Source organism: Cebus imitator, unplaced genomic scaffold (genome assembly GCF_001604975.1).
Source record: "Cebus imitator isolate Cc_AM_T3 unplaced genomic scaffold, Cebus_imitator-1.0 Scaffold159, whole genome shotgun sequence".
NCBI lineage: Eukaryota > Metazoa > Chordata > Mammalia > Primates > Cebidae > Cebus > Cebus imitator.
Genome location: NW_016107474.1, coordinates 3482690 through 3496228, shown reverse-complemented (window position 1 = coordinate 3496228; position 13539 = coordinate 3482690). Strand labels below are relative to the sequence as shown.

At 52.0% G+C, this 13539-nt stretch overlaps 1 protein-coding gene across 1 annotated transcript in view; it reads left to right on the top strand.

The window, feature by feature from the left end:
- LOC108314629 (keratin, type II cytoskeletal 8-like) overlaps positions 1–13539 on the top strand; it is a 53769-nt gene that overhangs the window by 17148 nt on the left and 23082 nt on the right. Inside the window, exons 2-3 of the mRNA XM_017543586.2 lie at positions 4585–4717; positions 11136–11282. Of these exons, the coding sequence (XP_017399075.1) occupies positions 4585–4717; positions 11136–11282 (280 nt within the window). The remainder of the gene's footprint in view (positions 1–4584; positions 4718–11135; positions 11283–13539) is intronic.

The window sequence follows — 13539 nt, the reverse complement described above, 5'->3', positions numbered from 1 at the left end:
AAAATAAGAGACCAAGTCCCGGAAGCTCAGGGTGGCTCCCCTGGGCAAGGAGACTTGGGATGCAGAAGTGCGTGTGGGCACTTCTGTATGTGGGCAGAGTTACTTCTTGATCTAGGGGTGCTTCCTAAGAATGCATCCACCTGTACATTTTTATTTTATGCACTTTTCTTTAAAAATATAAATCAATAAAAAGGGTAACAGCTAAAATAATAGAAACATAATCTATATCTTCCAAACAAGTAGATTAAAAAGAAAAAAAACAGGGCTGGGGGAAGTGGCTCACACCTATAATCCTAGCACTTTGGGAGGCCAAGGCAGGCGGATCACCTGAGGTCAGGAGTTTGAGACTAGCCTGGCCAGCATAGTGAAACCCCATCTCTACTAAAAATACAAAGATTAGCCGGTCGTGGTGGCAGGCGCCTGTAATCCCAGCTACTTGGGAGGCTAAAGCAGGAGAATTGTTTGAACCCAAGGGCAGAGGTTGCGGTAAGCCAAGATCATGTCACTGCACTCCAGCCTGGGCAACAGAGCAAGAGTGCAAGTCAAAAAATAAAATAAAATATAAATAAATAAAACAGGAACAGGGCTTTCAGGGGTGTCAAAATACTTAACAAAGCTGAAAGCAAAAAGTGGGCTAGGCGGGAGGGCAGTAGACAGAAAACACACAACACAATGTGAGTGTCAGAGACAGGAGGTTAGTTCAGTGCATCAGGGGTTAGTGACTTGTCGGAGACCATCCAGGGCAACTGCCACCTCATCACTCACCATACTGTACCAAGAGGAGAGGGAGGTCCCACCCCAAGGCAGCGTTCCATTCTGACTGTGTTTAAAATAAATATATGCTAATGGTGGCTGTGTATATGCATTAAGAAAGTTCTGGGATTATTTATCAAAATGTTAAACAGTCATTATTCTGGGCGGTAGCATTGTGGGTGGTTTTTTTATTTCCCACTTTCTACCTCTATTTCTAATTTTCAACAATTGATTTGTGTTACTTAGATTGCTTTTTAGGAAGTGGGGAGTAAGTGGAACGGTAAGATGGGACCATGGTGTGTAGATCACTGTGGGCCAAACTGAGTTGAGACTTCCTACAGTAGGGAGCTATTCATAGTTCTTGAGCAGGGACGTGATGGGACAAAAGCTGGGTTTGGAGAATATCTGTCCCCCGGTAGCAGAAAAGCAGTGTTGTGGGATCAGAAGCCAAGAGGTGCTGAAATGATCCTCAAGGAACATGGGGGAGAGGTGGATGGGGAGAGCTTGATGATGCAAGAAGGAAACGGAAAACGTGACCCTTTGAGGCCGAGCGCGGTGGCTCACACCTGTCATCCCAGCACTTTGGGAGGCCAAGGTGGGCAGATCACTTGAGGTCAGAGTTCGAGACCAGCCTGGCCAACATGGTGAAACCCCATCTCTACTAAAAATACAAAGCTTAGCTGGGCGTGGTGGCGCACACCTGTAATCCCAGCTACTCAGGAGGCTGAGGCAGGAGAATTGCTTGAACCCTGGAGGTGGAGGCTGCAGTGAGCCAAAATCATGCCACTTTGACCTCACTGCAACCCTACGAAGTAGAACTATTGCTGTCCCTGTTCTGTAGAGGAGGACGGTGATGCTCAGAGAGGTCGAGTGACTTGTCTGAGACCATGACCAGGGGATGGCGGGACTAGAACTTGAACTCTTGCCTCTACTGTGTCTTGAGAGCTTGCTTGAACCCGGGAGATGGAGGCTGCAGTGAGCCAAAATCATGCCACTGCCCTCCAGCCTGGATAACAGAGCAAGACTCTGTCTCAGAAAAAAAAAGAAAAAAAAGAAAAAAAAATGAGCTTTGGATTCTTTCAGGACACTTGGGAGGGGAAAAAATGTGAAACATGGTGAGTTTCAGGTGGATGAGTAGGACCGGGGAGGAGGGAGTGTCAGGAAGTTGATGCCGAGTCTTGGGAGCCAAGAGGGAAGGACTGACTTCAATTAAGGTTAACCTCAAATGCTCCAGGAAAGTCAGTGGATTTGCAGCTAGAACATCTCTGGTGTGGAGGAGAAGGCGGGTTAGTAAGAGCGCAGGCCATGGTGCATTGCCCAGGAAGTCCAGGTCACTTTCTGACATATCCTCCCTTTGACCTCACTGCAATCCTACAAAGTAGAACTATTACTGTCCCTGTTCTGTAGACGAGGAGGGTGAAGCTCAGAGAGGCCGGGTGACTTGTCCGAAACCATGACCAGGGATAATGGAGCTAGAACTTGAACTCACGTCTACCATGGACAAACCCCCACTTTACTTTCCAATAAACCATTTCTGTAGAGGTGTGCCCACACTGTGGGACTGAAGAGCAGAGACGGTGCCAAAGGGCGGGAGGGAAGGGGAGAGGAGGGGAGGGGAGGCGAGGGGAGAGGAGAGGAGAGGAGGAAACTGGTGCGGATGATGCTGTCTGCAAACTTAGCAACCAAGTGAAGGTGAAGGCAAAGGATGGAGCAGGCTGTCTTGCAGAAGAGACCTACTCCTGTGTTAGCAGCAAGGACACTGCATTCTGTCATCTGCTGGTAAGGGGAGACATTGAACTATCCTTCCTCCTTCTTGTAATTGAAGACTCAGTGGTCCCAAGTGGTACCCAGCTCCCAAGATACCGTAGAGGCAAGAGTTCAAGTTCTAGTCCCGCCATCCCCTGGTCATGGTCTCAGACAAGTCCCTCGACCTCTCTGAGCATCACCGCCCTCCTCTACAGAACAGGGAAAGTAACAGTTCTACTCCGTAGGGTTGCAGTGAGGTCAAAGTGGCACGATTTTGGCCATCTCCAGATTCTCTTCATCCTGTCAAGCTGAAACCCCGTCCGGGTTAAACGCTGAGTCCCACCTCCAGCCCCCAACCCCCAGCAGCCAGCATTCTACTTTCTCACAACACCACACCACGTTTGTACACCTTTGAGACACCGCAGGACGAGGTGGGCACCAGACCCAGGCTGCGGGTTTGCAGAGAACCCACGGTCTGGAAGGTCCTCTCCTGACCCATCTGAATCCACAGTGCCCTCTTCGTCCCTGGATCTTGCTGGGAGACAGCCGGCGGGCTATGTGTAGGGGCGATGAGGTATTTATTATCCCACCTGGGACACTCCCCCAACACTTCAGCATGAACATCTCAAACACGTAGCAACGCAGAGATGAGCTCACAGTGTGGCTTGTGTCCTCACTACCCGGAGGCCACGTGGACACTGGCCCTCCCTGCCGGGTCAGGCAGCTGTCCGCCCATCCTCCCTCACCCAGCCATCCGTCCACTTTGGCTTTTTGACAAATGACAGAGCAGACTCCAGGCTCCAGCCCCCTCCTCTATCTAGTATCTTAGTGTGCCTATTGCCAGCTCATGGCCAACATCCGTTTACAGCTGCTTAAGTACTTGCTGAATTCGGGCAAATGCACATACCTGTGTAACCTCAACCTCTATCAGGGTCTATGTTACCACATCCCGAAGCCCTCCCTGCTTCCTGCCATTTCCTGCTCAGTCTCCGCCCACGCACACAGCGACCACCGTTCATCTGGGCTTTATCCACCACCTGGGGGACCTGGCAGTGTGGGACTTGACAGACATGGAATTGCACAGTGAAGCCCATTCGGGTGGGACTTCCTCCACTCAGCACAGCCTTGCCGAGCTTCACCCACGTTGTCATTTTTCCCTTTCTGCTGCTGAGTGACATTACACTGCACAAAATGCCACAGTGTGTTCATCCATTCTCCCTTGGGTGGGTGCCTGGGCGGTCTCCGGTCTTGAGTGAAGCGGCTCTGTCCATTCTTGTGCCAGCTGCTGCACCTTTAAGAGGAAAAGTGAGCATAATTTATTTTCTGTTTTGTTTTGTTTTGGGGACAGGGTCTTGCTCTGTTGCCCAGACTGGAGTGCAGTGGTGGGATCTCAGCTCACGGCAACCTCCACCTCCCAGGCTCAGGTGATCCTCCCGTCTTAGCCTCCCAAGTAGCTTGGATTACAGGTGTGCACCACCACATCAGGCTAAATTTTTTTAAATTTTTTTCTAAAGACAGGGTTTCACCATGTTGCCCAGGCTAGTCTCAAATTCCTGGGCTCAAGGGATCTGCCTGCCTCAGCCTCTGAAAGTACTAGGAGGGAGCACAGTTTCAAGTTAAGCAGCCACCACCGGGTGAGCTGGGACTGCCCAGCACGCCGGCACCCCGGGCAGTGCACAGAGCACCCTGCAGGGCCCAGTTTCCACCACTTGAGTGGGAATCTGCCAGTTCCACCCCTATGGCATGGATGCCCTTCCTCTGCCTCCTCCCTGAACTCAGAAGTGAATGCACATCTTTCTGCCACCTGGCTTCCCTCCAGACCTCGGCACCAGGCCACTGTTCCACCCTAAACCTCTTGTCTGGGGCTCCAGCAATATCTGCTGATGAATTTTCTTTGCTCTTTCACGACACTCTTCTGGAACATCATATTTCCAGGTTCCCCTTGCTGGCTGTAAGACCGCCAGCTCTTCCATTTGTAGAGAATCTTGGTGTCTGAAATCAACCACATCTTAGAGATGCTCCCTCCCAGCTTGGCCTTCTCCTGTGACCTTGAGTGTTCTCCCCACCTGCGTTCTTGTTCGCCAGCTCCAAGGCTCAATGCAAAGAGTCAGGCTGCCCATGGCTGCCAAATCTCCGTCTTCCCGTCATCTTTCTCAGAGAGGCCTACCGGCCCGCACACCTTCTCCTGCGCCCTGAAAGCCATCGCCAGACCAGGGCTGTACACACGGGATGCCTCAAACCAATTTTGGTGAAATCGGCAAATCCGTTTATCCCTCCTCCGTGCAACGTCCCAAGGGGAGACCCGGGAGCCCAGGCAGCCTGAGTGAGTGACTCACACAAGCCAGAAGTTTCTTCTATAACAGATAAAACCTGCCTTGTCCCAAGAGAGGTCCTCCCGTATTCACTTTCTAGCCTTGCAGCGACGTTGGGTTCCAGCTAACTTGGGTTCTGACATCCGAAGCTCCAGGAGGCATCTTTATATTTACGTTTAGCTTTTTCGTGATTCTGGCTGTATGTGGGCCAGCACGCCTTAGCCACGGAAGGACTCTGATAAATATTTGTGGAAGAAAGAGTGGGAGGAAGGGAGAGCAGGACAGCAGCATGAAGGAAGAGAAAGGTCCAGGGGGTCTCCTGCAGGCGCACTGTTTGCCTGGCCAGTGTGTAAATATGTGTGTACCAAAACTATCCACGTTTTTTTTGAGACAGGGTCTGCTCTGTCACCCAGGCTGGAGTGCAATGGTGCAATCTCAGCTCACTGCAGCCTCAACCTCCCAGGCTCCAGCAACCCTCCCACCTCGGTCCCCCAAGTAGCTGGGACCACTGGCTTGCACGACCACGGCCGGCTAATTTTTTTTTTTTTTTTTTTTTTTTTTGTAGAGATGGGGCCTCACTATGTTGCCCAGGCTGGCTAGTCTTGAACTCCTGGGCTGAAGTGATCCTCCCGCCTTGGCTTCCCGAAGTGCTGAGATCCCAGGTGTGAGCCACTGTGCCAGGTCTACGGTTTTTTTTCCTTGATAATAACTCTAAGGGCAAGGCCTTAAGGAAAAAGAAAAACAGGCGAAGGCGCTTGGGCAAAAATTGGGATTCAAGCAAGTTGTCTACAGGAAGAAGTTCAGTGTCGCTGAGCTCAGAACACAAGGCTGCCTCCCAGCTGAGAAGCTTGTGTCCTGTGTTACTCAAGTCGGGATGTGACGGCAGCCTCACCAGGCCAGGAAGGGAAATCCACGTGTCCTCACAAATCAGCAATGCGGCCAGCGGCGGTGTCTCCAGCCAGCCAGCGTCGGCTCCCCCCACTCGCTGCTCTCAGCCGTGCCCCATGGGTCATTCTTGACCAACTCAGAGTACTGAAGGCAATGCTGGATTTATTTTACAGGCAAATGCATTTCAATGAAATGAGCCCTCCTCCACCCCCCAAATCCTCTGTCAGCACTCCAGCATTTAAAAGTGGGAACTTTTTAAAAGCCACAGCAAACGGCAAATGTTCAACCTGTCAAACGAGGTCTGTAGCTAGACACGCGCTCACTATACCACCCAGAGCTCCAGCCGCCCATCCGTCTCTCCCATCCCACATGAGACTTAGCCTTCATTTGACCTTCGAAAACCCACAGACGCATAAACAGCGTGAGATAACACGCAGCCCTGAGACGTCCGCTCTGAAGGCAGGCTGGCTGAGAACCTCAGAGAGGGAAGTGGCTGCATTGTTTAAATAGAGCATGTTAGTCACTGAGTTCCAGCGCAGCCTCCTCCCAGCAGCTGCCTTTTGCTATATCACTAGAGCAAATGTGCTCTTGGCTCCAGAATCACAGGAAAAGAGTGTGATGGAGGGGTCAAAGTGATAATACCTGGGAGCAACGAAGCAGAGGCTGGGAGGAGGTGGTGTTCCAGGAACACACTTGCAAAGCAGATGCTGGCGTGTCTTGCTTCGCAATTGTCAGTAGCCTCAGAGCAGCACACAGACATTTCCATCACCTAAGAAACTCGGGACAGTGAAATGCAACGGAGAAATTAGCTGATTTGGGCCAGGCATGGTGGTTCACCTCTGTAATCCCAGCACTTTGGGAGGCTGAGGCACGTAGACCACTTGAAGCCAGGAGTTCAAGACCAGCCTGGGAAACCTACAAACTCTACAAAAACAAACAAACAAAAAAAATTGTAATTGGCCAGGCCTGGTGGCTCACACCTGTAATCCTAGCTACTCAAGAGGCTGAGATGGGGTGATCCTTTGAGGCCGGAAGGTTGAGGCTGCAGTGAGTCGTGATTGCCACCTCACTCCAGCCTGGGCGACAAAATGAGACCCCGTCTTTAAAAAAAAAAAAAAAGGAAGGAGGGAGGGAAGAGGAAGGAAGGAATGAAAGAAGGAAGGAAGGAAGGGAAAAGGAAAAGAAAGAGGGAGGGAGGGAGGGAAAAGAAAAGGAAGGAAGGAAGGAATCAACCTATTTATAAAAGATCTGGAATTAGGCATTTCTGTTGAAAAAGGGCCAGAGTTGGACCAGTGACACCAGTGATAGAATTAGTCCCTGTGCTGTGTGGTCTGAGTGAGGATGTATGGAAGTACATGGTGGACACATGCAACAAAACAACAAAAATTCAAAATGAAGACGAAGGCAGAGCAAAGCCAGCATCAGGAAGTCAAAATAAGTAACCCCATGGTAATGCATGGACAGGACTTTCAGGAACCAAAAGCAGAGCATGGGAGGCCAGCACTGGAGTGTTGGGATGCTCCGGTGGGGGCTGGGGAGTTCCACACTACCAAATCCTGAGGCAGCGTGGCCAGAGGTGTCCAAAGGGGTGGCAGAGGGACCCAGCAACATTGCTGCGGGGGGAGAGTTCACACAGCAGCCCAAGACCCTGCCCCTGGAAGGCAGCCTCCAAGGTCGGCCCTTGCCTGGCACCTGGGAACTTGGACTTGGGGAGGGTTCCCACCGTTTCCAGAGCTGACATGGGTAGATCCATGTGCCTAAAGTGGGTCAAGCGTTATCACCAGAATGGTTAAAACCAATACGTTGGTAAAGCAAGCCACACCAGGCTTCTTGATAGGATTTCCAAAATCAATGCATCCTAAGTGTAAACTAGATCGATTACCAACAACAGCAACAAAAAGTCAGGATTCACTTTGCCTCTCTGTTTTGGGTTGAGCTGTGACTCCCAAAAGGATATATTGAAGTGTGCACCGCTAGATCTTGTGAATGTGAACGGATTTGGATAGTTCCTATATGATCTTTGCAGATGAAGTCAAGTTCAGATAAGGTCATGCTGGATTGGGCTGGGCCCCCACCCAGTGACTGTGCCCTCATAAGAACAGGGGAATCTGGACCCAGGGAGGAAGGCCGGGTGCTGACACAGGGGGGACTGGGGTGATGCATGCACAAGCCACGGACTGCTGGCCACCCACGAAGCAAGGAGAAAGGCAGGGAGAGGCCCTCCCCGGAGGCTTCAAAGACAGCACGGCCCTGTGCACATCTCAGCTGTGAACTGCTGGCCTCCAGATGTAAGCCGAGCACAGTTCCATTGATTTAAGGCATGCAGTTTGTGGTACTTTGTTTCGGCAGCCCCAGGAAACCTACACTGAGCAACATAGTATGGGTGGAATGTCCCCTGCGTCCTCTCATGTCATGTCTGAAGCTTTCTCCCCACTCCAAGTATTTCAAGGAGATGCACACGACCCAGCTTCCCTTTGCGTAGAAGTGAATTGGCCTCAGCAAACCAAGCGGCACTAGCCATGGTTTGACGCACCCTCCCCATCCACCGGCCACTTCTCTTCTTGCAAAGCAGAGCCTCTGACACTCAAAGTCAGGGCCGAATCAGTCAGGGTGAAAGGACACCTCCCATGACAGATGGGTTAGTTCTCAGTCACTGACAGCCTGGCTTGACAAGAAGCCCGTAGACACCCAGGTGCCTGCCCACGGGGGATAAGCCACACAGCTGCAAGCTTCACGGGAGCTGTTCCTGTGTGGGAAAAAAACTAGTCTTAAATTCTATATATGGGAATCAAAAGAAAACCTGTACCTCCAAAGCCCTTGTCCTGGGTGCTTTAAAATGTCCAAGACAGGCTTTGGAATCTTGATACCACAAAGCAGACTTTTAATTCACATACATGCCCAGAAGCACCAAAGAACTCACAGCAGGGTCTACAGCAAGTTGGCAACATGGACAAGTGGACAAGGGGATGGATAATTCACGACCCTATAAAAAGCTCCGAAGAAGTCACACTTGACTGTGGCCACAGCTCTTCAACATCGTGTCTAGAGATTCCCAGGGCCTCTTAAAAAGGATCTTAGAGCCCAGTTCCTCCATTCGAAGGATTAGGAATTTTGTAGCCAGGAATGTGAACTGACACTCTCCAGGCTTCACAGAGGGAGGGGCAGAGCTAGGCTCCTGGCTCCCTGTGCCTTCCTCGCCCATGTCCAACCTGGCCCAGTGGGCCTGCAATCCCCACAGGAGCACCCTGCGTATTTTTTCTTAATTGATACATAAGCGTACATATCTATGGGGTAATGTGACAGTTGGGTGCATGAATACAATGTGCATGATCAAATCAGGGTAACTGGATATCCATCACCTCCAACCTTTGTCATTTCTTGTGTTGGAAACATTCCAAATCTTCTCTTCTAGGTATTTTGAAATATACAATAAATGACTGCTGACTAGAGTCACCCTACTGTGCTACAGAACACAGGACCCTGTTCCCTCCTATCTGGCTGTATGTTTGGAATGAACTCAGTTGTCTTCTCCCGGGAAAAAGGGCTCAGAGGCGAGTGATGTCTCAGCACGTGGTGGGGTTGGGCCGGGCACCCAGATCTGCAGACGTTCTCCCACACAGCCTGTGCCTCTGAATTCTGGGCAAAGGGTTTGATCCAGCCTGGAGGGCATGTGAGCAAAGGCTTCAAGAAAGACTTTCCTTGAGCTTCAGCGGGGGATATCTGTGACCAGGTGGAAGGGGTGCCTTCATTTTGGCACGAAGAAGGAAAGAGGGGAGGGAAAAGGAACACATCTCATGCGCTAGCCCTGGAGCCAAACGTCACTGATTCTTGGTGTAGCAAAGCCAGGCCAGTGATCTGGGGGCATCTGTGATGATCATTCAGATGAGGGGGCTCACCCCAACTGTTGTCACAGGAAACAGTCCAGAACCTGGCTGCTGCATAGGGACGTTCCCATGAGGTGTGAGTTCTCCCCAGTGGCTCTGCGTTATCCAGCAGGCCAACGCCCAGCTGGGCTCATTCCCGGGTGTTAGCCTTTGCCTGGCCAAGGCCCATCTCCTGTGTCTCTACAGGACTTTGGGGACCACTGTGGATCACCAAGTGTTCTGCACACCAAGGACACAAAGCGGAGGCTGTGACCCTGCGATTTAAAACTCTTTCCAACGCGAGAACACTGGAGGTCATCTGGGCACCTCTGCCAAGGTAGGGATGGCTCGTGGACTCTGAGTCCCCATGATGAGACAGCAGAAAAGATTGTGCCTGCCCAGGTTGGGAACTTCTAGAAATGGGCTCAGACATAGAACGCTTTGGGGAGGAGAATGGCAAGGGGCTGATTTCGGCCTTGCTTTGTACTTGCTGATAACAGGAAATGTACCTGAGCTCACACATGTGGGGACTTCCCTCGCAGTCACCCTGAGCTCTGGGTGTGTGGTGTGGCTGGCTGCTTGCAGAATGAAGTGCAGGTAGGGGTTGGCAGAGAGGATGGCAGGCGCGGGAGGACTCGCCCGAAAATGCTTCCTCCCCTTCCAACCCTCGGTGACTTATGGGGTCATCGAGTCAGATGGGATCCCCACAAAGACCGTTTCCTTTAGCACTTTAGGAAGCGCCCCTCTTCCTGCAATCCCAGCATGGCTCAGGACACCTTAGGGCACAGGGCCCAGCTCTGTTTGCAGAGAGAAGAGCCTAGAGGGAACGCGGCCCAGCTCCTCCGAGTTGAGGGAGGGCAGTGACTCCACGGGGAAGGAAGGGGGCAAAGCCAGAGGGAGTGAAGGCCGTGTGAGGGGAGGCCGGAAACGGCGAAGCCAGGGCCGTGCTCCGGACCAGCCCGTGCTAAGGAGTTCAGGCATTTTGTCCCATTGGCTCCTTCTATCCATGTTCCAGTGGAGATTATAAGGCCCCGCTTTACAGGGGAGGATCAGAGGAGCTGGTGACTTACCCAGCAACACACAGCACGGGGCTCCGGCCGGGGCAGCATCACGGACACCCTGCCTGCCCTGCACCCACAGCCTGTCTGAAATCCAGCACACACACCAGGCCGCCCTGTGTCTGCGCCCCCATCCCGCTGGGATGTGGCTGTGCATGGTCGGGCAACCACTGGCACGCACAGCCCCACTTCCACACTCCCACACTCCCACGCCACGCCAGCCACAAGGAGACCACAGACCCACGGCTGGGCCTTCCAGCTGGGCTGGGCCGCCGCCCGCTCCCCCAGCAGCAACCCTGGGAACGGAGGCTCCATGGGGAACTGAAAAACAGTGGCACAGTCCAGCTGGAGTGGGGGAGCTCGGCTCCTGGGGACTCCGCCTGGGCACCCAGTGGAAGCCACGTCTATGTTCACATTTTGCTCACCAACCGTCCCTCCAACACCTGCCTTTCCCGGTATCAGCGCGCCCCTTGGGGGCCTGACCATGTCTTCCCTCCCCACCTGTCTATCTCCAGGCTTCTCTCAGAGCCTGGCCACCATGAGACAGTGGGCTGTCCCCTGTCGACCAGCTCGCTGCAGCTGCAGACCGGGGCTCGGGGCCACTCAGAGGAAGACTGCGGGAAGAAGAGAGGGGGCCTCCGGGACCTCCTCTGGGAACAATGGTCTGGGGACCAGGGGCACTGTCCCACGCTCCCTCCCCTCAGCTCTGAGCTTCACATGGTGTGCTGAATGCTGGACGAAGGGGATTCAGTGGTACTCGGGAGAACGAGTCAGGAAACACAATTCTACCCCACCAGCCCTTGCCTCACATGGGCACCTGAGATGCACCCCAGCAACTGAGATGATCCTTCGATAACATTTCACCTCTCTTCTGGGACCCCCATCAATGCTCAGCCTGCATTCAAGAACTGAGGAATCCTGTTTTGCTTGGTCTCGGGGGCACACCGGGCACTGTGCCAACTGCTCTTGAGTGTTCTGGACAAGCTTCTGGACCTGCTTTGCCGGGCACACCAAGGCTCACCAACAAGGGTGGCGGGCTGGGTGCTCCTGGCCCAGAACGGAGTCTCAGAGCGGAGCTGGAGCACAGCACAGCCCGGCCGCCCTACTGCACTCGCCACCTGCCATGGGGTCTAACTCATCTCGGTCCCCACTCTCCAATGACCCACCCCAAGTTCCATCCCGGAAGAGCTGGTACCCATCACTCCATGGGAAGCCAGCTGTGAACATGGCTCAGTGGCTTCTGAGTATTAAAGGGCAGGAACGCCAGCACCCCCCACCCCCGCTGAGGGCCCCAGGAAGAGGACCCCAGGCCACACTGGAAACTAAATACCTGGGCCCAGCCTGTGATTTATCAGCCATGTCACCTGCCTGAGTCACCCCTGTGGCTACCAAGAGGCCTGAGCAGTAAGCCAGGGCCCAGGCCTTCTCACGAGAGTAGGGAAGGATTGAACTCAAGGCCTCCTAAAGTGGCCAAGCTCGAAGATTTATGATTCTGAGTTACATAATCCACAGGGCCCATTTCCTCATTTGAAATGGAGGGACTTGCTGAGGACCCCAAGGCACTTCCACTTCTCCACGTCAAAGCCATTCTCTGCAGAAGGCATCGGGGACACAGGCGCATTCCTGGGAGCTCCAGGACATCCCCTGGAAGCTGAGGTTCCTTCTGTCCTTCCGAATGCCTGATGTCCACACACTTTCTTATAATTTGCCTCTTTCTTCTAAACATAGAATTTTCCTAATTCTCTTGAGGTTTTACTTCATGATGAATTCTAAGAACAGCAGTCACTCGTATTTTTTCCAGGAAACACTTTGGACTCCAAAGCCAAATACAAAAGCACTTCCACCCGAGTCCCTCTGGTCCTGAGAGCTTGGGGAGAAACTTAAATCAGCTCAAAAGCCAGAAACCTGTTTTGATAATAAGGTTTTCTGCCTTCCTCCTATTGGCTTTGATACTTGTGGGGTTGGGGGGTCTTTTAATTTCAACTTTTAGATACAGGGGGTATGTGTGCAGGTTTGTTACATGGGTATACTGTACCCCAGTAGTGAACATTGCAACCCATAGGTAGTTTTTCCTTTTTTCTTTTTTTTTTTTTCTATTTTTTTTCTTTTTGAGATGAAGTCCTGCTCTGTCACGGGGCTGGAGTGCAGTGGCGCCATCTCAGCTCACTGCAGCCTCCACCTCCTGGGTTCAAGTGATTCTCCTGCCTCAGCCTCCCAAGTAGCTGGGACTACAGGCGCATGCCACCATGCCCAACTAATTTTTGTACCTTTAGTAGACATGGGGTTTCACCATGTTGGCCAGGCTGGTCTTGAACTTCTGACCTCATGATCCACCTTCCTCAGCCTCCCAAAGTGGGGATTACAGGTATAAGCCACCATGCCCAGCCTCCTGAAAAGCCAATAGGTAGCTTTTCAGCCGACGCCCCCTCCTCCCCTCCCTGGTAGTAGTCTTCAGTGTCTATCCTTTCCATGTTTATGTCCATGTGTGTTCAAGTTTTAGCTCCCACTTACAAGTGAGAACAAGAGATATTTGGTTTTCTGTTCCTGCTTGAACTTGCTTAGGTGAATGGCCTCCAGCTGCATCCATGTTGCTGCAAAGGACAGGATCTCATTGTTTTTTCTGGCTGCATACTGTTCCTTGGCATATAGGTACCGCATGTTCTTTATCCAGTCCTCCACTGATGGGCACCTAGGTTGGTTCCATGTCTTTGCTATTGTAAATAGAGCTATGTTGAACATATGTGTGCATGTCTCTTTTTGGTAGAATTATGTTTTCCTTTAGGCATATGCCCAGTCATGGGATTGCTGGGTCAAATGGTAGCTCTGTTTTCAGTTCTTTGAGAAATCTCCAAACTGTTTCCCACATGGCTGAACTAATTTACTTTCATCCTTTTTATAGTAGCTTTTGAAATAATCTTT